The 23,779-nt window shown below is 60.7% G+C and overlaps 1 protein-coding gene across 7 annotated transcripts in view; it reads left to right on the forward strand.

Moving 5' to 3' along the window:
* SLC12A7 (solute carrier family 12 member 7) overlaps nucleotides 1-23,779 on the forward strand; it is a 100,455-nt gene that overhangs the window by 72,279 nt on the left and 4,397 nt on the right. For 4 of the 7 annotated variants that reach the window (XM_070519891.1, XM_070519894.1, XM_070519896.1 and 1 more), the window contains exons 6-23: nucleotides 1,414-1,544; nucleotides 2,990-3,231; nucleotides 4,654-4,865; nucleotides 6,359-6,526; nucleotides 7,005-7,103; nucleotides 7,731-7,788; nucleotides 8,593-8,767; nucleotides 10,398-10,516; nucleotides 11,095-11,193; nucleotides 11,803-11,922; nucleotides 12,871-12,975; nucleotides 13,528-13,696; nucleotides 15,327-15,522; nucleotides 15,928-16,097; nucleotides 16,528-16,659; nucleotides 19,313-19,420; nucleotides 20,913-21,091; nucleotides 21,759-21,773. In XM_070519891.1, coding sequence (XP_070375992.1) covers nucleotides 1,414-1,544; nucleotides 2,990-3,231; nucleotides 4,654-4,865; nucleotides 6,359-6,526; nucleotides 7,005-7,103; nucleotides 7,731-7,788; nucleotides 8,593-8,767; nucleotides 10,398-10,516; nucleotides 11,095-11,193; nucleotides 11,803-11,922; nucleotides 12,871-12,975; nucleotides 13,528-13,696; nucleotides 15,327-15,522; nucleotides 15,928-16,097; nucleotides 16,528-16,659; nucleotides 19,313-19,420; nucleotides 20,913-21,091; nucleotides 21,759-21,773 — 2,497 coding nt within the window. The remainder of the gene's footprint in view (nucleotides 1-1,413; nucleotides 1,545-2,989; nucleotides 3,232-4,653; nucleotides 4,866-6,358; nucleotides 6,527-7,004; nucleotides 7,104-7,730; nucleotides 7,789-8,592; nucleotides 8,768-10,397; nucleotides 10,517-11,094; nucleotides 11,194-11,802; nucleotides 11,923-12,870; nucleotides 12,976-13,527; nucleotides 13,697-15,326; nucleotides 15,523-15,927; nucleotides 16,098-16,527; nucleotides 16,660-19,312; nucleotides 19,421-20,912; nucleotides 21,092-21,758; nucleotides 21,774-23,779) is intronic. The other 3 variants (XM_070519892.1, XM_070519890.1, XM_070519893.1) reach the window with 1 other exon arrangement.

The following is a 23,779-nucleotide window of genomic DNA, read 5'->3' on the forward strand; positions in this document are numbered from 1 at the left end:
TGGAGAACTTAACCGCTGGGCCACCAAATGTGCAAACTTAGCCACTGTGCCACCGGGCTGGTCCCCTGCCAAGACGTTTCTTATTAGAGCCGGCCCCGTGGCTGAGTGGTTAAGTTCGCGCACTCGCTTTGGTGGCCTGGGGTTGCCTGGTTCAGATCCTGGGTGCAGACATGGCACCGCTTATCAAGCCACGGGTTTAGCCCTGACTTCTGCACAAAGGGGCCTTCGTCCCACGAGCATTGCTTCCCTTTGATTCTGAAGTTTAATTTCCCACAAACCGTCACTCTTGTTTAAACCGAGTCATTTCCAAGACTACGCTGGAGCCCCACAGCAGCCGCATTACCCCTAGCACCATTTGACCACAGCGTAGGGACGGAGGGCTCAGCAAGCCGGGAGGTCAGGACGGACTTCCCGGGGTCCCCTGCGGTGCCCTGTGGCCTTTCACTCTGAGACCAGGCCGTTTGCTTCCCCATTTGCAGGATGGTCACTGTCCGGGGGCTGGGCAGGCAGTGCCAGGGGAGGGCGGGGCGGTGGGGCCCGAAGCCCCGGTTGCCCCTTAGCCTGCTGTTTATGTCTCGTGAGCGACGTGTGGGCACAAGGCCCCGTTTCTTTGTGCCCTGTGTTTGAGGAGCTGCAACGATGCCAGTTCTGGTCCCTGCAGTTGGTGCAGCGCATAAACGAGGCCCAGCTTGTGAGCACCCCAAGTTCCTGCCCCTCTGCCCGGGACCCCTGCTACCGAGCGTGGGGCAGTGGTGCTCCCTGGCCCTGTGGACATGGCAACGGCATGGGGAGTGGCCGTCTGCCTGCTCCCAGGAGAGCGCAAGAGGCATCCCTGGTGGGTCTGTCCGCCTGGGAGTGGGGACACGTCTCGTTCTGCTGTGACGCGTCCAGGAGGAGAGCTCCTTCTCTGGGCTCAAGGCCCAGCTGGGAGGCTGTGACCAGACTGGGTGCTCCAGGAGGGCATGGGGCGTGCTCACCAGGGGACGATCGCAAGGCAGGTTGGCTTGTAAGTTTGCTTTTCAGAAAGTGGGGTGCGCCCTGAGAAGTTCTCCAGTATTTGAGCTCCTGCCACGGTCTGCTGGTTGGTGTCTGAGTGTGGTCTCACCCGACCAGCAGAGTGGCTAAGGACAGAGCTGTGGGGCCGTGGGGTCACCCACACTCTTTGGATGTGAGGCAGAAGTGATGCCTATGCATCTGTTGGTTTCTTAGGCTTTTGGGGCAAAAGTTTTCAGAATCGAGGTGCTGAGTCTGACCTCGAACGTGCAGACTCCTCATGGGCGGCTCTCGCACTCATGGCTGTTTTTCACCACGACCCTCATGTAGTCACAACCTCCAGGAGCGCCTGTTTTGTGAAGCCTGGCCGCTCGGTAACCGGTGCGTCCCTGACCTGCTGCTTCTCTGGCATTTTCACAGCTGGCGGCTCGTACTACATGATATCACGGTCTCTGGGGCCTGAGTTCGGAGGGGCCGTGGGCCTCTGCTTCTACCTGGGCACTACGTTCGCAGGGGCCATGTACATTTTGGGGACCATTGAGATTTTTCTGGTAAGTGTTTTGTCTGGGGTGGTTTCCTTGTCTAGGCGCATAGGCCACAGTCAGCTTACAGTGGATCCTGGAAGGGCGCCGTGAGCCCGTCTGTCCCAGAACCCTTGGAATCCACCCCGTGGCACATGGTGTCCCCCTAAACTGTCCTCACCGCGTTGCTCTGGACGCCTGCCTCCTCAAGCTCTCGAAGGCTGGCCCTTCCGTCTCTTGGGCTTGGGCTGTGGCTGGAGCCACCAGGCGACGTCTGTTCGGCAGCGACCCGGTGTCCCTCCCAGCTGCCTTTTGGGGTCAACCCCAGGGTGCTTGCCGAACGGATGTCCGTGTGTGTGATGAGCTGCGGCCTGAGCCCAGGAGTGAGGCCTGAGCCATCTCAGGAGGTGGGGCTGGGGGAAGAGGTTCCTTCGGCCCCGATTCTCGCCCTTTCCTGTGGTCCCTGCTTGGTTTCTCGGTCAGACACGGCTGCCCAGCAGGGTGCTCAGCAGATGGCAACGTAGACTTCCAAATTGCCGGGCTGGCTGGGGTGCGGGTCGTGTGTGGTCTCCTGGAGCCTGCAGGCTGTGAGCTCACGGGGCACGGCCCAGCGGAACAGCTTCTGTGACCTCAACCCCGAGGGCAGCACTTCTTGTAAAGCCTTTCTTCTCCAGTGTTCCTTGTCGGCTGGCAGATTTCTGGGCCCCTCTGCGGGAGGTTTTTCCCCGAAACTGGAAGCTGAAGTATTTACACTTAGTCATTTGGTGTGTTTTAAGTGTAGTTGCCTCCCTGGTTTCCCAGACCCCTCAGAGGTCACTGTGGGAGAGCCCGCTGGTCCCCCTTCCATCCTGCTCCTGCCCCAGTGCCGCGGGGTGGCTGCTGGGAGTGCCAGCGCCACCTGCACTTGGGGTTCCTGATGGCGGGCGATGGGATGACGTGTTCCCCGAACCTGGCAGTCAGGTCCACATGCCTGATCCTGCCTGCGTCTCAGAGGGAGCTAAGTCGCTGGGCCCGCAGTTCCTCCAGCCTCAGCGGGATGCCCTGAGCACCTGTCCTGTGTGGCCAGACTCAGAGCCAGCCCAGCGTGGTTCTCGGGCGGCTGTGCTGGCCTGGCCCTGGGTTCTCCGAGCTGGAATTACATCCCTGTCAGCAGAAGAACGTTGCTTCTCCTTTAAGAGGACAGTGGGGTATCCTCGTTTCTAGAGCTCCTTCACTTTGAAGGGCCCTAAGTTTCGTCTCAAGGGTGTTCTGCTCCTCACCATTTGATGCCCCTGTTTTGCGCATCCCAGGGTCCGCTCTGAATGCATTCTGGTGGTGAGGGGCTCCCGGGGGAGGAGGCGGCCCGACGGCCGAGCTGCTCCAGAGAGGGGCTGTTCAGACGGTGCTGGAAGCTGTCTTGCTCTGTCCACCCCGTGTGGTCATATTCCAGGCGGGGGCGGGTGGGCAGCCTCCTGGACCCTGCTTTGTCCCCACAGACTTACATCTCCCCGAGTGCGTCCATCATCCAGGCCGATTCGGTGGACGGCGAGGCGGCGGCCATGCTGCACAACATGCGTGTGTACGGGACGTGCACGCTGGTCTTCATGGCCATGGTGGTCTTCGTGGGCGTCAAGTACGTCAACAAGCTGGCCCTGGTGTTCCTGGCCTGCGTGGTGCTGTCCATCCTCGCCATCTATGCTGGCGTCATCAAGACCGCCTTTGACCCCCCGGACATCCCGTGAGTCCTGGGGCCCGTGGTCGGACGTCTGCTCGAGGTCCTGGCCCGGGTCAGAGAGACACAGCGTCTTCCCGCCTGGGGCGTGATTCAGGCTTCATCTGTGGCCGTGTTGGGCGGGCCTGGGGTGGTGGCGCGCTGTGTCCTGCAGTCTCCCTTCTCTCGCTGGGGTCGGGCGTGAGCGGTCAGGAAGCTTTCCCAGCCGTGCCTCCTGCAAGGGTAGGACAGGAGGTTTTGTGAGGTCGGGGGTCATGTAGGGAGGCCGGCGGCCCTGAGGACAGTCAGATAGGACCGAGCTCCTCCCGGGTGTGGCCCCGTCCTTGGCAGCTCCCCGTGTCCTCAAGGAAGCTCTGGAGTTCTTTTCTTGTCCCACCTTTGCATGAGGATGCCAAGTTGGAGGGAGGTGGTCCAAGGTCATAGAGTGACTGAGGGAGTCTGCCCGAGTGGGCCCGCCGCCCGCAGGTTGGATCAGGAGGAACCTGGGTGGACTGGGCGCGCCTGGTGCTGAGCCCCCTCCCGGCTCCTGTGTTTGCCGTCTCCACGTGGAGGAAGCCACCCGTGGTGGGAGCGGCCGCGTTCATACTTGCGTCAGACACCCCAGAACAGAGAGCGGCCGAGCGGGCTGTGGCTCAGCCCCACGCTGCCTACGAGCCTGCGATCGGGGAAGTGTGGTGTGTCCATAAAAATAACCCATAACCAATCTATCAATGAAAATTGGGTGAGTTTATTCTGAGCCACATCTGAAGACTAGCTTAGCCCAGGGCTTTCCTTCCTCAAGGAAGGAGGGGCACCAAAGAAGTGGGGTGCACAGTGTGGTTATATACCCCAAAGAGGATGTTTCACATATGATTGAAATGCCCCTTTTACAATAGTCACGAGACTGCTCTGTGGGCACAGCGATTGATGGATACAGTGGGTAGTGGGTCTGCTGTCTTGGTGGACACAGCAGAGAGCAGGTCTGTTGTCTGGAGCAGGCCGGTCACAGGTGAGCACAGCAATCAATTCCTGGCCTAGGGAGAGATGCTTATCCTTAAGGAGATGCCAATGTGGGAGAAGTTGCATCTTTATCTTAAGGCCATTTGTTCTTGTCTTTGGGACACAGCAAATGCTTAAAGCAGATACACAGTGCGTACTCAACGGCCACGTCAGGCCCTTTTGGAAAGACAAGGTCACCAATGGCTTCTTCGTGTACTCCAGTACATCCTATTGCTTGCCATTTGTTTGTCAGGCCTCAAGGGGCTGCTGGAATCCTGCTTAGATGTTGATCTCTAGCAGCTCACGCGGCTGTTCTGTCACGCTGAGTGGAGAGTGTCAGAAGCTACTTAGAGGGGACCCGCACACCTCCATTTGGTCCCCTGAGAAAAGCAGAGGGAGCAGCTTCACGAGGGAGTTGCGTGTCTCATTGCGTCCCTGTTTCTGCCCCAGGGTCTGTCTGCTGGGGAACCGCACCTTGTCAAGACGCGGCTTCGACCTCTGCGCCAAAGTCCACACTATCAATAACAGCACGGCCACCACTGCGCTCTGGGGCCTCTTCTGCAACAGCTCCATGCCCAATGCCACCTGCGACGAGTACTTTGCCCAGAACAACGTCACGGAGATCCAGGGCATCCCCGGGGTGGCCAGCGGCGTCCTCCTGGGTAAGGGCCTGGTGGGTTTTGGCCAGGGCCATGTCGTGTGAGCATGAGTCCCTGGGTCCCGTCCTTCTGCCCAGCCCCCGCCTACACTGCCCCCTCCACCACCGCTGACCCTCCCAGGGCCCGTGATTGGTATCGTGGAGGCCAGCCGGTCAGGTACCTCCCTGAAGTGTTTTAGAATTTCATAGCACTGTGCATGGGGAACTTACTCTCTTAATGAGGAAAGTAATTAATAGACTGCGATTAGGTTTTTTCCTGTTTCTGTATTCTTCTGTGATAAGAAGTTGGGCCGGCTCCTCCACTGCCCCAGGGAGATGCCTGACCTCTTAGGCAAAAGGAAGAGAATGATCCTGAAACCTGAGCTGGTCCTTGGCTGCCCTGGGGTAGATGGGCAGTGTCTGTTCTTCTGAGGCTGTGACAACAGTGGGTGTTGGGGGCAGGCAGGGCCATGCTGAGTCGAGATGGGGAGATTGGGGGACGGCTACAGTGACCACCACTCAGCGTCCCTGGGAGCATGGGGGTCCTGACGCTCAGAGGTCCTGACTCCTGAGCCCAGCCCACCACTTCTGAGTTCAGGTTCTCAGCCAAAGTCGCAGAGCAAGACTCCTGGAGGGGGTGGCCGTTGACAGGTCACACTGGGGCAAAGATGAGGAGGCAGAGGGAGGATGCCATGTTCTGAGGGGCAGGAAGGGAAGTGAGGTGTGGGGAGAGCTGCAGAATCGGGAGTCCCTGTGAGGAGAGGGGCCCTGTGAGGAGAGGGGCCCCGTGAAGAGAGGGTTCCCCGTGAGGAGTGAGTTCCCAGTGAGGAGAGTGTCCTGGTGAGGAGAGGGGTCCCCGTAAGGAGAGGGTCCCCGTGAGGAGAGGGGTCCCCGTGAGGAGAGGGTCCCCGTGAGGAGAGGGTTCCCCGTGAGGAGAGGGTTCCCTTTGAGGAGAGGGTCCCCGTGAGGAGAGGGGTCCCCGTGAGAAGAGGGTCCCCGTGAGGAGAGCGTCCCCCTGAGGAGAGGGTCTGTGAGAAGAGGGTTTCCTGTGAGGAGAGGGACCCTGTGAAGAGGAAGGGAGTCCTTGGTGGGAGGGGGGCTAGAGTCTGCACAGGGGGTCTGCATAGGTGGAAGGTGGGCCCGGGTGCTCGCCTGGATTGTGTGTGAAGGTTGCCCCTCCATCTCGTGAAGTGGTGGCTGACTGGCCCCCTCCAAATGGAGCCCTTCACTTCCAGCTCAGGCAGCTTGTCAGGGACACCTTCCTCATTCCAGTAAAGTTTCTTCTTCGAATTTGCCTTTAGGACCCAAATCTTCCCCTCAGGTTGGGTGGAAGTCCTTTCCTCAGAGATCGGTTTCTTTGAGGTAGATGTCCTTGTCCTCCCGTGAAGTGGGAGCCCGCAGGGGAGCACGAGCTGCATTAACGTTTCACCACCAGTGTCGTTTGCTGGGGCTGCCCAAGCATGTGAGCCCTGATGGAAGGTTCTGGAGTCCTATTACCACGTCTACTCTTACCCCCAGATAACCTGTGGAGTGCATACGCAGACAAGGGGGCGTTTGTGGAGAAGAAGGGCGCATCTTCCATGGCTGTGCCGGAGGAGAGCAGAGCCAGCGGGCTGCCCTACGTCCTCACGGACATCATGACCTACTTCACCATGCTGGTCGGCATCTACTTCCCCTCGGTGACCGGTGAGCCCCCCAAGCTCTAACACACTCATTGCTGCCCTTTCTTTCCCGTTTGGCTCAAGAAACGAGCCTGAGGGTGTCAGCCCCTGGGCTGTGCTGACTGGGGTGTGGGACGTCGCGGGGTCTACAGGAGCCTGTTCCGTGCTCTCCCGAGAGGCCTGTGTTTTTAGAAGCAGCCCTGTGGCTGTGGCGGTTAGGAGTGGACGTGAGGGCTGTCAGGCCAGGAGCCCAGCTGTCCTTGTCCTAATAAGAAAGTGGCACGTGTCTGTCCCTCTGGTCCTCGCCTGGGTCTGCTCCTGCTCCCCACTCGGAGCCTGTCCCCGTGGAAGGTCCGCTCGCCCGCCGCTAGACTTCCTCTCAGCCCTCCCAGGGGCAGTGGCCGCGGGAAGGCGTTGCTGAGCGTTTCTCTTTAGTCTCAGCCTCCCCGCGCCTTGCAGCCGAGGTTCCTCCTTCCCCTGCCTCACTTCCTCCGTTTCCAAAGGTATCATGGCGGGCTCAAACCGGTCCGGGGACCTCAAGGACGCCCAGAAGTCGATCCCCACGGGGACCATCTTGGCCATCGTGACCACGTCTTTTATTTGTATCCTTGAAGGAGTGTGGGAGGTGCAGGCACCAGGGAAGGTGTGGCCCCCAGCGCTCTACTCAGCTCACTGTGGTGCGGGCCCCAGCGTTGGGTGGGCTTCCCTGGTTCGGACGAGTTCTGACCTCACATCCGTCCCTTAGAGGGGGCGCTGGGCTGGCATGGGTACCATGCGAGGAAGTAAAAGACGAGGCCTCTGGACTCGAGTCTTCACAGTCGGTTATGGAATGTGACGTTGTATGTAAATTATATGTAGTAAGCCTGTTATTAGGAGTAACGGGTAATGTGTATTAGTAACGTGTAACTGCACACATATTATGCAATAGCTGTGCTCGTCACCATGTTTCAAGCTGGGTCACGGTTTGAGGTGCCAGCAGAGCCTTTTCTCGCTCAGTGAGGTTTGTCCCTTCTAACCGAGTGAGCGTCTCCGGCCTGGTCCCTGTGGGGGTCATGCTGCAGGTCAGCCCATCCTGACTGACCGACGCCCCGTTCTGTGGAGCCAGGACGGAGTGGTGAGGAAGGGACCGGGTCACAGGGACACAGTGGTGCGGGCAGCTTGGGTGCCGGGTTGGTCCAGGCCCTGCTGCCAGCGCATCGTGCCCACTGATTCCTTGACACGAGCTACAGACCTCTCCTGCATCGTGCTTTTTGGAGCCTGCATCGAGGGCGTGATCTTACGAGATAAGTATGTTGATTTTCATTTGCAACTTCTAGAAAGTTCTGAGGTCAACGTTGGTTTACTTGAAGATGACTTTAGTTTTGCAACTGGGAGCATCCTAGGATTTCAAGCTTCCTGTGTGGAACAGGAAGCCACATGTTCCCCTTGTTGGGGTCCATTTGGTCTGATGTGTTCTTCCCTCTGCTGGTTCAGCCTAGAGCTGGGGAGCCACAGAGTAACTTGGGACCCTGATAGAACTGGGGTGCGGGGCTCTCAATAGAGACCTGGGAGACTCTGACAGAGCCGGGGGCACGGGGCTCTCGATAGAGACCTCAGAGACTCTGATAGAGCCGGGAGCATGGGGCTCTCGATAGAGACCTGGGAGACTCTGATAGAGCCGGGAGCATGGGGCTCTTGATGGAGACCTTGACAGACTCTGATAGAGCCGGGGATGTGGGATTCTTGATAGAGACCTGGGAGACTCCATCAGCCCTGCCGCTCACTGGAGGAGTGGCCAGTGCTCCAGGCCATCCTTCACCAACCCAGCTTCCTGGTGGGTGCAGGTCCGTCAGCCCCTGGGAGCATGAGGGTCCTGCATGGTCCCTGACAGTCCATGCTTGTGCCATCTGTCCACTGCAGTGTGCAGGAGTGGCAGTGGCTGTGTGGACAGGGGCTGGGCCGTGGCTCCCCTGCTCCTGACAAGGACCCTGGGTTGGGGCAGGACCCATCTGTTCACTTGGAGTGGGAGTGGCCTTATTCCTATGAGACGTGGGAGGACATTTTACATCTTCAGCTCATGTTTTGAACACGCCCTCCCCGTGCCCCTCACAGGTTTGGGGAGGCCCTGCAGGGGAATCTCGTCATTGGCATGCTGGCCTGGCCGTCTCCGTGGGTCATTGTCATCGGCTCCTTCTTCTCGACCTGTGGCGCCGGCCTGCAGAGCCTGACTGGGGCGCCGCGCCTGCTGCAGGCTATCGCTCGGGACGGCATCATCCCTTTCCTCCAGGTGAGCACGCAGTTGCCTGCTGGCCCTGGGACTGTTCCCCTTTGGAGAGCAGGAGATCGTCCCCAAGGGTCTGTCCCCAGGGCACCATCTTTGTGGTTAAAGATAGTAGGACGTACGTCCCGCCTCCAGCCTGGCCCCTGACCTGGTGCCCACTGGGCTGAGGGCTCTGGTGCCATGGGTGGAGGCAGCCCCTTTCCTTCCTTGGTTGTGGCAACCGTTCAGAGGAGTGACCGTGGGCGCCTCCCCTTCCCATGGTGTCGGCAGCCGTCCTGCTGTGGCCCTGCAGGATGCTGCGCCCAGGACTGTCCCACCGTGACAATGACAAGGGACACAGTGTCCAGGGGCCGTCCTTCCTCCATTTGGGGCTCACGCTTTCTGGAATGCACTTGTGGCCGTAGATGCATTCGTGTCCTGGAATGAATGCATAGCCCAGGTGGCTTCAACACTACAAGCTCATTTTCTCACAGCTCTGGAGGCTGACATCCAGATCTGGGTGTGGGCAGGACTGGTTCCTCCCGAGGCCTCTCTCCTCGGGTGTAGACGGCTGTCATCTCCCTGTGTCCTGACACAGTCGTCCCTTTGTATGTGTGTGTCCTGATCTCTTTCAGTAATGAGACCGGTCAGGTTGGGTGAGGGTCCTCCCCAAGAGCTCTGTGCAGGCTCTGTGTCCAAACATGGTCGCCTTCTGAGGTGCTGGGGTCGAGACTTCACCTGTGAATCTTGGGGGAAGCGACGCACCTTTGTGTTTGTTGATTGAGTATCTGAGGCCTGAGGCTGATGAACGTGGCAGTCATGGTCTGGTCCTCGCGGCTCCAGCGATCTGTCCTTTTCACCTTTGTTTCCTGAAACTGATTCTGGCCGCTTCTGGTTTCTTCACCTTTTGTGGCTTCTGTCTGTTGGCTCAGCTGCTGGTGAGGTCGTGGAGCGTGCGCTGACACACAGAGCCCATGCTGGATTGTGTATAACAGTCAGGAGCATGGGCGCATGTGTTGGGGCAGGTGGCCTCATGGGCAGCCCCCATGCCTGTCCCCCGACTCCCCCTGAGCCTCTGCTGGGTGGCACCGCATCATGGAGTCTGTTCATGCTTTATTCTGTGTCTGCAACGTGCTCTGAGTGTCCCCTCCCTGGACCACTGCCAGTAGACAGTGTGGCAGAGCAAGCTTTTAAAAGCCTGGTGTGCCTGGGGCGGAGTGTGGCCTTCCGGAAATTGCTGCCCCACGTGGCTGTGGTGAAGGCTCCAGGTGCCCTGCTATGAGGTCCTTGCGGGGTTCTCCCTGCAGGTGTGCGCTGTGGGGACCCGCTCCTCCCCCCTTGAGGCTGCCCTCAGGATCCCAGGAGCCCCGGTCTAACACATGGGGGTGTCGCCCTGCACCCCGGCTGGTGCTCTGCGTGGGTCCTGGGTCTGAGGTACCGGGGCACTGTTGGCCCTCATAGGTTCTGGGTGTCGGGTTTTCTTTGCAGACCCGGCCAATAAGGTCCAGGATGTGCCATGAAAGCCTGTTTCTGCTGGTTGCATCTCGTAGACCTCTGTTGGGTTGGACCCGACTGGCGAGGCTTCTCACCCGAATGTGAGATGTCCCTGTGGCTCCCTGCCGCTCGGCCACCAGCCCACGTGCTGTCCTCCCTGCAGGTGTTCGGCCATGGGAAGTCCAACGGGGAGCCCACGTGGGCCCTGCTGCTCACGGCCCTCATCTGCGAGACCGGCATCCTCATTGCCTCCCTGGACAGCGTGGCCCCGATCCTCTCCATGTGAGTGGCCGCGGGCGCTGGGGGGGCATGTGGGGACCAGGCTGTGGGAGTGTGGCTGCCGCTTGTCAACCTCCAGGGGGACGTGAGGCCTGTGCTCCGGGGCTGGCCGTGTGCTCAGAGGACAAGTAATAGACAGGAACTTGTGGGACAGTGACATGGATGAGAGGGGGACAGGGAGACCCCACGGGAGGGAACAGTGACATGGATGAAGGGGCAGGGAGACCCCATGGGAGGGGATGGTGACATGGATGAAGGGGGCAGGGAGACCCCACGGGAGGGGACGGTGACATGGATGAAGGGGGCAGGGAGACCCCACGGGAGGGGACGGTGACATGGATGAAGGGGGCAGGGAGACCCCACGGGAGGGGACGGTGACATGGATGAAGGGGACAGGGAGACCCCACTGGAGGGGATGGTGACGTGGATGAGGGGGGCAGGGAGACCCCACAGGAGGGGAGGATGACGTGGACGAGTGGGCTCACTGGGAGGTGGAGGGCTGGGGCTCCCACAGGACGGGCAGCTTGCTGGGCCCACCGTGGGGCCTGGCCAGCTCCTGACGCTGCTCCCTGTGTCCCCAGGTTCTTTCTCATGTGCTACATGTTTGTGAACCTGGCTTGCGCTGTGCAGACCCTGCTGCGCACACCCAACTGGCGTCCGCGCTTCAAGTACTACCACTGGTGAGCGCCCCCGAGGGCGGCCCCCTGGGTCCCAGTGCACACAAGTACTACCATTGTTGAGCCCCCCGAGGGCGGCCCCCTGGGTCCCAGCACACACAGCAGGTCTGCAAGGCAGCTGCCCCTGAGTCCCCAGGCCACATGGGGCCCTGATCGTCCTCCAGAATGAGCCCGGCCAAGCTGACGAGGGCTCTGTGTCTGTCAGCCTGGGTCACCTGGGCATCCCGAGCCACGTGGATCCCACCTTCGGTCAGCCTCGGCTCTCCTGGATCCGAGCGTGGGATCTCGGGCTGCTGGCCGTCCGTGTTCCCAGTGCGTCGGGTGCTCTGGGGGGACACATGAAGCCCGTTTTGTTCCAGGTCCAGAGGGGAGCCGAGCAGGTGGTCAGCGTAGTCGTGGGGTCATCTCAGCCCTTGGAGACGGTTGGGGGCAGAGGACCCGGTTGCCAGTTGTCATTGCTGTTTTCTCAGAGTAGCTGAAGGATTTTCACTAAGAGACCAGTAATGTTTCTGAGGCAGCTGTTCACATGCCAGTTTGAGGCCCTGGGTGCGGGGCTGGTGGGTGAGTTGTGGGGCCACATGGGGGCCGGTGCGTGAGCTGTGTGTCCTGCAGGACGCTGTCCTTCCTCGGCATGAGCCTGTGCCTCGCGCTGATGTTCATCTGCTCCTGGTACTACGCCCTCTTTGCCATGCTCATAGCCGGCTGCATCTACAAGTACATCGAGTACCGAGGGTGAGCACTGTGGGCCGTGCCCCACCGCCGCCTCTGTGAGTGCGTGGCGAACCCGCGCTCGCTGCAGTGGGGCCTCCCCGGGTCTCGTATCCGGGGCTGTTGGGCCCCTCGGCTCGGGCGCGTCGGGGTCCCTCTCCCCGCGGACAGGCGCACGGGGAGCTCCGGCAGCCGAGCTGTGAAGCCCAGGTTCCCCTCGGGAGCTGCACGCGGGCGGAGCCAGGTTCTGCCTGTGAGCTTGTCTGCCGCAGGCCACTGTGCTGACGGGCGAGAGCTGCGTGGTCACTGTTTTCTGCAGGTTCTGTGTTTGTTAGGATACGTCCTGAGATTTATCTGTGTCCTTGTATAGTAGCCTTAATTTTTTATGCTGAGATTTTTGGCAACTTTGAAATCCATTTGACGATGGCACTGACTTGATGGATTCAGAATTTCCAAAAGCCTACCACAGACAAGTAAACCATGGCTGCAACAGCATGTGTCACCTTGCCCGGTCCCCCACTGGGGCATCTCCTGCAGCCGCCCGGGCCCCTCCAGTGGGGGTGGTGGGGCCTTGTAGGGCGGGCTGGGGGTGGGTGACACTGCCTGCAGTCCCCTCAGCTCTTTCTCGTGGTTTGGAAGGAGGGTCTGGGGTCCCTGTGCTACTGCTGGTGAGGCTGGGCCTCGTGGAGCCGCCTCTGCCCAGGCCCCCGCCGCCCCGCAGGGTCTCCTCCCCACGTGCTCTCCTCCGCGTCCCCATCTGCCTCCCACTGTGGTCCCACACACAGGTGCCAGTGCTGCGCCCCCCTCCCCATCCCACCCCCTCCCCACGTCCTGCCCCGTCCAGCGCTCGGCCGGCCTGGGAAGCCCCCTCCTGTCACAGAAGCACTGCAGAGACCCAGCGTTGACCCCCGGGGCTGCCCAGCGGTCCCGGTGGGTGTGCTGCAGGTGGACCTCACTGCTGCTTCCTCGCAGGGCCGAGAAGGAGTGGGGTGACGGCATCAGGGGGCTGTCACTGAACGCTGCCCGCTATGCCCTGCTGCGTGTGGAGCAAGGGCCCCCCCACACCAAGAACTGGAGGTGAGTGCCGGGGCCCCCAGACCCACCTCATGCCGTGTGACCCACGGAGTGCCCCTTTCCAAAGGCAGACTTTAGGGGAGAAACCGCGGCCCCGTTACTAGGAGACGATTGTCTTAGAAGCTTCCAGCGCCTTGTCAGTCCACAGTGGGGCGGCCTGGGCGTGATCAGCTCGAATCTGACCACCCGCTAATGAGAGATCAAGAGGGTGGGCTGGGCCCTGAGCCGGGCCTGGGGTGCAGTGGGTGGGGATGGGGTGGACTCAGCTGCTGGGGTCTTGCCGCAGATGCCGCGGACCGAGGATGTCTGCCTGTGACGGTCGGCTGTCCGTCCTCTCACTTCTGGGAGGAGGTTGGGGAGGGGCTGCCTCAGAGAAATGGAATTTTATTGGCGCTGGAACCCCCTTGACCCCCGCCCCACACGCACCCAGAGGTGGCGCCTGGCCAGCAGATGCCCACCATGCCTCTTGGTCCCTGGCAGGCAGCTTGCTGTTGGTCCGTCCTGCCATCAGTAAGTGTGTGATGTGTTGTCTTGGTGACCGTTGTCCCCTCACAGGCCCCAGGTGCTGGTGATGCTGAACCTGGACGCGGAGCAGCAGGTCAAGCACCCGCGCCTGCTGTCCTTCACCACGCAGCTCAAGGCTGGCAAGGGGCTGACCATCGTGGGCTCCGTGCTGGAGGGCACCTACCTGGACAAGCGTGCTGAAGCCCAGCAGGCTGAGGAGGTGGGACCGGGTGGCAGATGTGGGGTAGGGGGGCTGGGTCTGCGGCCCGGGCCGCTCGCGAAGGTGAAACCAGCATGTCTTCGTCCCTGACTCCCTGAAACGTGTTTTGTGTGCTGTGTCCCCGCCTCCTATCCTTGCGTCCTGAGCTGGGTCCAGATCTGTCTCTGAAACAGGAGTTTCTCGTCGTTGGACCTTCTGACCACAGCTCTTCGACACCTTCAGCATCGGCTGTGCCAGGCAGTGTCCTGCCTCCCCGTTGTGTCACATCTTCTCTTCCCTTCCTTGTCGGCCAGCATGTGTGGGACTCACGCAGGCCTTCCCGTCCAGCTATGCGTGTCTCCAGGCCTCTTGCTCCATAGGTGGCTCTTTCCTCCTGGCTTGCGGGTTGAGCGGCAGCTCCTTTGCCTGCCGTGTGCATGTCTGGGTTGACCGAGTGTCCTGGAACAACCCCTCTGCCGTCCGTGTGTCTGTAAACCGGGGCTGCCCCCAGCCCCCCCAGATTCAGGCCATTCACTGGGGGAGACGGCACGGCTCAGGGCGGGCCTCGATCAGCCAGAGAGCTGCCCTCCTGGGCCTTCAGCGTCTCTGGGTTCAGCGTGAGCTGGAAGGCAGGAGGCAGGCGGGCCCCTTTACTTCCCATCTCCAAGGGCACCAGCGGTCCTCTTTTGGTGCCATTGTAAACCCTCGGGCTCGGGCTTGACCACTGTTGATCGTGAACCCCTGGTTTAGACTCTGCAGGGTTGACTGTAAGCCGTGGACTTAGGTGTTGCGTCATCGTCCTTGGGGATGTCAAACTCAAAACAAATAGTCTGTATTCAATCAAAGTGCAGTGGGGTCAGGCAGGGAGAGAGGCTCCCATTCTGCGAGGCAGAAATCCAGGAGTCAAAGGTCGCTTTCCCGAGCGAGTTTGAAATCCAGCAGGACGGTTCCACCTGGTGTCTGGCTGCAAGGCTCCTGTGGTTCATGGCTCCACCAAAGGGGCCCCCAGCCTCGGCCCCCCAGGGCTGGTCAGCGTGGCCACAGAGAAGCCCAGTGTCCACAAGTGGCATCACTTTCATGAAAGGCGCGTCGTTGGTCACTGTGTGTCAGCCTACCCTTGAAACCAAGCCACCCCCGTCAAGAGGCCTGGTGCAAGGCAGAGAGGGCAGTGACTGCCCGTGGCAGGGCGTGTGGCCCGTGCCTGTGTTCCTTTCCTGAGTGCACGAGGGGCCACAGTCCTTGGAAGAGTTGTTAGATTGGACACGTTCTAGCAAAGCTTTCAAGGAGCAGGCGTATAGCCCAGGGTCCGAGATGTCCGAATGAGGTGGTGGGGCCCGTGATGGTGGAGATCCTGTATAGGGGACCGCCTCGCGCCGTGTCCCGAGGGCCTTCACCTTGCTCTCCTGCACACGTGTGTCTGCATGCACACCAGGCAGCCTGTCCACTCAAGCACCAGGCCCACGCCTAAATTTCAGGGACCAAAGGCCACGCCCCTGTCAACCCTGTGGCCTCTGTGTGAGGCAGTGATGTGGGTGTGGGACCTGCCCGTCGCCACCCCAGCAGCCTCGTGGTGGGTGGGTAGGTCCTGGCATTGCTGCTCCCAGCCTGCTCCTTGGTGCAGTGGCACCGACCCCCTGACCTGTCCCCTCAGAACATCCGGTCTCTGATGGGAGCTGAGAAGACCAAAGGCTTCTGCCAGCTGGTGGTGTCCTCCAACCTGCGGGATGGCATGTCCCACCTCATCCAGTCGGCTGGTCTAGGGGGCATGAAGCACAACACAGTGCTCATGGCCTGGCCCGCGTCCTGGAAGCAGGAGGACAACCCTTTCTCCTGGAAGAACTTCGTCGGTGAGCAGCATCCCCAGGCCTGTGTGCGGGGTCCACAGGCCTGCTGGGTCTCAGGGTCACCGGCCCAAGGGCCGGCTCCAGGAGACCGTTGGAGGCCCCGACTGAGCTGTTTTGCTTGAGAAGCAAACGGCCATTTGAAAACCTTGAGACACCCTCGGTCCTCCCAGCCCTGCCCCTAGTTTGGCACTTCCTGGGGAGGTACCGCTTGGCCACCCTGCGCCCCTCTGGCCGGGCAGCGGAGTCGCTGGTGGAGCGAGGGCTGCCCTCGGCGCCTGGCCCGGGGTGGGGGCTCTGCGGGGACCTGCGGCCTTGCCCATGGCTGCCTCCCTCGCTCGCTGGTGCCTGGCGAGTCCACGGGGCCTGTGGTTCTGCCGAGGCCCCAGTGACCACCCCTGCCTCCCACAGACACCGTCCGTGACACCACGGCCGCGCATCAGGCCCTACTGGTGGCCAAGAACGTGGACCTGTTTCCACAAAACCAGGAGCGGTTCAGCGACGGGAACATCGACGTGTGGTGGATCGTGCACGACGGGGGCCTGCTCATGCTGCTGCCCTTCCTGCTGCGGCAGCACAAGGTGGGGCGCACAGGGGCAGGGCCCATGGGGGGCCAGGGCTCAGGTGGGGGCAGGGGTCACAAGGGGATGGGTCACACCGGGGTGGGGGGTCACATGGGGGGCTGGGGGTCATCGGGGTCTTGGGTCATGGGGGTCAGGGGTTAGGTGGGGGCGGGGGTCTCAAGGGGATGGGTCACATGGGGATGGGGGGGCCAGGGGTCATCGAGGTCTCAAGTCATGGGGGGTCAGGGGTTAGGTGGGGGCAAGGGTCATGAGGGGATGGGTCACACAGGAGTGCGGGGGGTCACATGAGGGGCCAGGGGTCATGGGGGCTGGGGGTCACACAGGGGCACTGGGGGGGGTCTCTGTGACGAGGTGGACAGTGGGGGACAGTGGTGCCGGGAGCACCATGCCGGGCAGCTGGGGCCTCACAGCGTCACCCCGCCCCCAGGTGTGGAGGAAGTGCCGGATGCGCATCTTCACGGTGGCCCAGGTGGACGACAACAGCATCCAGATGAAGAAGGACCTGCAGATGTTCCTGTACCACCTCAGGATCAGCGCGGAGGTGGAGGTGGTGGAGATGGTGAGGGCGTGCGGGCACGGGGGCGACCGTGGGCCATTGTGTTCCAACAAAGTTGTGCCGCAGTGTCGATTTGGGAGGCCGTCTCGGCTCCCGCGTGCCCTGTGCTGACATTGCACTAACTGCGGTGGTCACAGCGGTGGGCTGCACCCCAGAGTGTTAGCGTCATGCAGTGTCCCCGGGGTCCCCCTGCCCTGGGTCCCGTCCAGGACCCACCCTGATTTAGCCGCCGTGTGCCCTCTGGGCTGTGACAGTCTCTGACTTTCTTCTTTTTGTCACTCTGACAGTTTCGAGGAGGTTGGGTTTTTGTAGAATGTCCCTCGGTTTAGGTTTTCTGATGTTTTTCTCCTGACTGTATTTACGGGTTTACGGGAGGAAGCCGTCAGAGTGAGCCCTCCCAGCGTGTCCTGTAAGGGGGACGTGATGGTCAACCCGTCACAGGTGCGTGAACCTGCGGTCCAGGTGCCTCGCTGTGAAATCACGGCATTTCCATGTTCACACGTGTGTCCCAAGACCAGCTTCCCTCGGGCGTGGGGTGGGGGTCAGGCTCCGCTTCCTGTGGGGGAGTAGCGTTCCCTGTTGGACGGCCCCCCGGGTGTGGTCACCTCCCTGTGTGCGTCTGCAGGGTGGCCTCTCGTGCTGCTCTGCACGCATGCTGTACCGCGCTGTTTATCTTACTAGTCGTGTCCTTCCGACCTCGGCCACTGGGAGGTCCCCAGGCAGCTCCCACCTCCGTTTGCTGTCCCCCATCCTCGCTGTCAGCATCCATCGGCCTAGCCTGTCTGTGTTTGGGATTTCACGTGGTTTAAGGCATGTGGGTTAGGACGGCGGATGCCCTGGCCATGCCCTCGAGGAGGGCCCTGGACAGCAGGGCCACGTCCGTGAGATGTGGCATCGGTGTCACAACTGGGCAGTAACTGTGGTTCTTAGGTTTCACAGCCTCTGGTCGCATTCCGCTTTCTAAGCGGGCAGTGGGTGTGGTTGGTTTGACAATAACATTGTTACAATCACAGCCCTGCCTAGTTCAGTCACGAAGGCAGATCAGGTTTAAGTACAAAGGTCGAGGCGTTAGGAGCCTGATTGCATCGCCTTTGTGGAGTGAGAGCAGACCCCTGTCCCTGCCTGGTGCCGACCCTGCTTGACCTTGAGTGGAGGGCGGGCCTTGCCCTGTGAGCAGACCGGCTACAATTGGGTCAGTTAGGCCCCTCCTCCCCATCCTGCTGTTCCTGGGGGGGTTCGCCAGGCCAGCCCCCCTCCAGGGCCCCCCAGGATGGAACCGGTCCAGGATCCTTCTCTCACGTGGGCTTCTGTGAGTCAGGGACCCTCTTCATAGAGAGTGAGGGTATCACCTGTGGCCCCGGGGCCAGGGTCTCTAGGGCACTGTCCGCAGGAAGCGGGGGGCTCCACTGCAGGGGATGTGAAAATTAATGAGGTGGGGAAGCCAGGGGCAGAGGCTGAAGTCTCGCGGTAAGAAATCGGGTCACTGTGAAGGAAGACGGTGCCCCATCTGTGAAGCTTAGAAAGACCGTGTCAGGGGCATGGACCACCAAGTGTTGGTGCCGGAGGGTTGGGGTTTTTGCTAAAACTTTCCTTTAAAATGAATCAGTTGCATAGTGAACTCAGGGAAGAATACACAGACACTTGGTCAATGGAGTGAGAGCACCCGCGCCAGAACCAGTTCCCCGTGACCACGGAGCCAGTGTGTCCCACGGCTTCCACGGGCGGGGCATCCCCAGCCACCCTGTTTTCTGGAAGTTGATGTTGGAGCCTTAAGTATTGGAAGTGGGCATGATTTTTTTCTGTGTATGATTTAAATATCTGGAAAACCAAAAAAATAGAACTTAGTAAATTTAGTCAACTGGCCTGAGGCAGAAATAATGCGTAAAAGCTGATTTCCCCACACGGCAAGTCGTTGGGAGTTTGGGGGAATGGGACCCGCTCGCAGGAGCAGTGAGCCCGTACCCTGGCCCTGCCAGACGGGCGCGCAGACCCCACGGAAGGCGCACGGGCTGCTCGCCCCTCAGAGCCTGTGAGGGCCGGCAGTGCTGCAGCCGGCATGGCGGCCCCCACCCATGCAGGCAGGGCCCAGCGCTGCCTGCCGAGGGACAGGCCTGTGGTCAGGGGAGGAGCCGAGCTCCGCGGTCAGCGGACGAGTTACAGTCCCGTCCTGCGCAGGCGTCAGCTCCCCTCTGGGCACAGAGAGCGACTCCTGTTTCTTGTGCGTGTGTCCCTGGTGCCCAGGTCTGTGCAGTCGGGGCCACCGCTGGGCAGTGCCCTGACCAGACACCACGTGTGCTGGGTTAGCTTGTGGGGGCCACGTTTTCCTCCACGGGCCGTCCCGCATGTAAGTGAACGGCGGCCCTGCAGGGCGTGGGGCCGAGGCGGGAGCGTGTTCAGTGTGACAGCTGCTCGCACTTGCACACGCTCCCCTGCACACACTTACACGCTCACACTCACGCATGCTCATGGCGGCTCCTGGGGGCTCGGAATTCTGAGGCGGCGGAGGGCAGGACCGCGAGGCGAGGAGTGGCGCCCGGGACACACGCTCGCGTTGTTTCAGCCCTCGCTCAAACACCGAGTGAGACAGGTGGCGTTCAGTGAACACACGCCGTTTTTGTACACGTGGTATTTACTTCTGGGCTCTGGAACCTTCCAGGTTGAAAACGACATTTCGGCGTTCACGTATGAGAAGACCCTGATGATGGAGCAGAGGTCCCAGATGCTGAAGCAGATGCAGCTGTCCAAGACGGAGCGGGAGAGGGAGGTGCGCGCAGACACACTGACCCCTCGTGCAGTCGCCCGTGATGTGGCGGGAGTGGTCGGTCTCATGGGGATCACGCGGGACCCTGTGACAAGGTGCAGTGTGTCCATCTGTGTGCACTGGCCTGTGCGCCTCCAGGCCCTGTGTGCCACCCAGGGCCTTTGTCACTCGGAGCACGTCTTCTCCACATCGGGTTTCACGAACAGCCAGGTGGCGTGACTTCCGCTTCCACGTCCTGTCCCCAACACGGCTCAAGGTCACGCCCAGGCTGGGGTCAGCGGCTGTGTTGCCCCTGGTCTCGCACACCCAGGCCTGCGCAGAGCCAGCATCCACCTGGCCATCCTAGCCGCGCGTGGTCCCTCCTATATCATCTCCTGCCAGGAGCCCCGTGGAGGCCCAGCTGGCCACCCTCCACCTGTGCCCGCCACCCTCAACCAGCAGCCACAGCGAGTGCCCAGAGCCAACTCATACCCTCCCCAGGCTCCACCCCATCTCCACGCGGCCCTGCAGCCCCGCAGTCTGACCCTGTCACCGCCTGGGTGACCTCTACACTCGCCACATAGACCTCTGCCCTGAGCGCCCCTCCTCCCACAGGCCTACCCCGCCTCTCTCTGGCCATCAGTCAGTGCCTTCTCGGTACACGGGCTTCCTGGGTGCCTTGTGTGGCCCTGTAGCTCTTTCTCTCTGCACCCTGTTCCTCCCCAAACCCCATGGGTTCATTGCCCCACCCCAAGAATGTGAGCTCCCAGCAACCCCTGTGCTGTGATGAGTGGAAGTATGCATGAATGAATAGGTGAGTGGGTGAGGGAATGAGTGAGTGGATGTATTCATGAATGGATGTATGCATGAATGGATGAATGAATAGGTGAGTGGGTGAGTGAATGAGTGAGAGGATGGATGAATGGATGAGTTAATGGGTGAGTGAATGAGGAGATGGATGGAGGAATGAATGAATGAACAGGTGAGCCATGAGTGACAGGATGGATGGATGAATCAATGGATGAGTGAATGGCTGAATGAATATGTAAATGATGGATGAACAAAGCAATGAATGAATGAGGAAGGGTGGATGGATGGGTGAGTGAGTGAGTGAGTGGATGGACAGATGAGGGGATGGATGAGTGAGTGGACAGATGGATGAGCGGGTCCGGGGTGGAGGCCGTATGTGTGGAGCTAGGTCAAGTGTGGAGACTTTGGGGCGTGAACGTCCCTTCGCATCAATGTGGGGTCCTGGGTCCTTTCTCAGTGCTCTCACAGCCGGGGCAGGAACCGATGGGTTTGCTCTGGAAGCTCAGGAGCAGGGGACCAGTGGGGTGGGCGTGGCACTGGGGTGACATGCGGAGGGCGGGTGCGGGGTCCCCGGGTCTGGGGGTCATGCAGCCCTCTCGGTGCCGTGGGGCCAGCGTGGCTCTTCTCGTGCTCCTCTCCTCCCTGGGGACTTTGGAGACCACCTGCTGGGCTGCTGAGTCGGTTGCTGCCCCTGCTCTCCTGCCAGGCTCAGCTCATCCACGACAGGAACACCGCCTCCCATTCTGCGGCAGCCGGCAAGACACAGCCGCCGTCCACGCCAGACAAGGTGCAGATGACCTGGACAAAGGAGAAGCTGATTGCTGAGAAGTCCAAGAACAGAGACCCCGGTGTGTCCGGGTTCAAAGACCTCTTCACTCTGAAGCCGTGAGTGTCGCCCGCAGGCCCACGTGGCAGGTCCTGCTGCACCGGCCCAGCAGTGGGCACAGGCCCCCTTCACTGCCCGATAAAGTGCCACAGGCCCACACCTGCAGATCAGCAGGCCTGTGGGAGAACAGAACTGGGCGAGGGCTAGCCTGCTTCAGGCCAGTCAGCCAGCCCCGGTCAGCGAGTCAGCTGTGCAGTTGGCTTGTCTGGGTTCTCGGTGGGTCTCAGGGCAGCTGGAAGTCAGGGCTTCTGGATGGACGCACACTCCCAGCCTTGATCCCCCAGAGGGTAGGCTGCCCGTCAGGGCTGTGGCCTTGGCTCCACCCGTGGCGTTGAGCTGAGCCCCCACCGGGCTGGCAGAGGTGCCGTGGGGGAGGTGATGTAGCTGGGCCCCAGGGAGGGGTCCCAAGCTGAGTCACATTTAGCAGCCCCCTCGGGTCCCAGGATGGGGGAGCTCACAGGGGCTTCAGTGGTGGGGCTGGACCAAAAACCCCGACTTGTCAGGAAGGGCTGGGGGCTTCCTTGGGCCCCGAGCAGCAGACCCCTGGTCGAGGAGGACCAAGGTTGGCCGGAAGAGGGTGGCCTCGATGAGCCCAGTGTTGTTTCCAAGTGCGCATCATGTGCTCTCCTGCAGTGACGTCTTCTCTGTGTTTTCTCTCCCTTGTAGAGAATGGGGAAACCTGTAAGTCTGCTCGCTTTACTGGGACGCCTCTCAGGCTTGGTCGCCTCGCACGCCGGGCAGTGTAGCCTGTGAACCGCGTGTGCATGGCCGCGTGTGTGCATGTGTCCCCATGTGTGCATGCCTGGCCCCGTGCGTGTGCACGCATGTGTGTGTGCAGGGCCCCGTGTGTCCATGTCTGTGTGCAGGCGGAGCTTGCCTGCCCCGTTGCAGCTCTCAGTAGTCTAGTTCGCTCTCCTCCATGCAGAGTGGCTCATGGCACACCTCTGAAATTTGTTCTCTAAATGATGTGTAAACCCCGGGCCTGGGGGGGTCTGTCCTGAGCCCGCTCCGGAGCGGAGGGGAGCCTTGCTTTGGTGGCTGTCAGCTAGTTCATCCATGTCTCTCGAGGTCGAGGCGCAGACACAGAACCTCAGCGTGTCCCCGACCCCCAACAGATGCCGTCTCAGTTGGAGGAGGCCGCGTCCTCAGTCCCCGTGTGGGAAGGGACGTGGATGATCCCTGTGCCTGGTCTGACCTGCGTGGCTTAGGCCCACTGCCAGGGGTCCAGGGCTGGTCGGAAGGCGTCCTGGGGACCTGCCCCGAGGCCATGTTGTCCGTCTGTCCATCTCGCCCTCCCCACTCCTCCCTCACTAACTTTCTTGGTGCTTCCCCCGCGGCGGCCGCAGCTGGGGCAACACTCACGGCCGAGCGAGGGACCAGGTGGTTTAGCCCCTGAGTTAATCCCACCCTGCGGGAGATGGGCAGGTGTTGGTCCGCTGAGGGGCAGGAGGTGTAGATGTGTCAGGAAGCTGCTGGGAGAGGAGGGTACGTGGGACTCGGTGCCTTCTGTGTTCTTCCGTAACTTAAAAATGTTCCCCAAATAAAGTCTATTAATTGAAAAAACACACAGACACAGGAATAGGGTTTCTCCCCTAGACTCTGTTGAGTCGGGGCCTCTGAGATCTCATCCCCTACGTGCTGCACAGGCTTGCGGTCAGGGCCCCCACGTCTACCGTGTGTTGGCTGCGCACTCACGCGAGGTCATGGGTTGGACCCCAGCAGACCTGGAGAGTCAGGAGAAAGTGAACCAGCAGGAGGCTGTCTTATGGGCGTGAACTGAGTGTGAGGTTGAGGTTCCACTCAGGAGCTGAGTGCTGGGGACAGGACCTTACTTCTCCAACTTGTCCTCGTGGGTTAGAGTGGGAGCCTCTGGAACGTGCTCAGGTCAGCCCCTCGGTGACACGTGCGTGACTCACCATGTGGTCCCCAGGGTGGGGGCACTTCAGGTGTCGCCAGGCCCCTGGCTGTGTCGTGTGTGTCTTTCCCATCTGTGTCTGTTTCGTCAGCTGTCCTCGAGTGTTGCCACCAGCAGCCGAGGGACAGAAATCTCACTTTGCCCACCTGCTGGCCGTGGGCACATTAGCCACAGCCCTTCCTCTGCCCGGCCCTCACCCCCCCGGCCCCACGGACTCTAATTCCCAGCCTCAGGGAACCCTGTCTTGAGGGTCTTTTCCGCCAGAGGCAGCAGAGTTATGAACATTTCCTTGCTTTGAGGATTCAGGACTGGCTGTCGGGGAACAGAGGCGGGTTTCTACTAGCTTCTGGAAACGCGAGACCACCCTGGGCCCCCGTCCCTGTCTCTCTGACCTCCATGGAGCACGTCACCCTGGAGCCAGGCCTTACCAGACCCAGACCTCGGATTTAAGATTATAGGTGTTTTCAAACTCTTACTCCTAAGAGATCCTTTAATATCACACACATGCGTTTCTAGAATTGCTGTTGTCCCCAGACTCACTGGTAATTGTGGTGTATCCAGGCAACTGACTCATGGTTCTTGTGATGAAAGACCCCGATTATGCCGTGGCCGGAGACCAGTCTGTAATTTATCTGATGAAATTGGAGAGGGAAAATGAAGAATTCCTTTCCCCGTCTTCCTTCTCTGACTGGTGGTTACAATCGGATTTGTTTGGCTTAAGTATTGAGTTGATCAAAGGCTGTGGCCAGGCGTCCGTCCTGCAGGCCGTTCC

Source organism: Equus asinus, chromosome 10 (genome assembly GCF_041296235.1).
Source record: "Equus asinus isolate D_3611 breed Donkey chromosome 10, EquAss-T2T_v2, whole genome shotgun sequence".
NCBI lineage: Eukaryota > Metazoa > Chordata > Mammalia > Perissodactyla > Equidae > Equus > Equus asinus.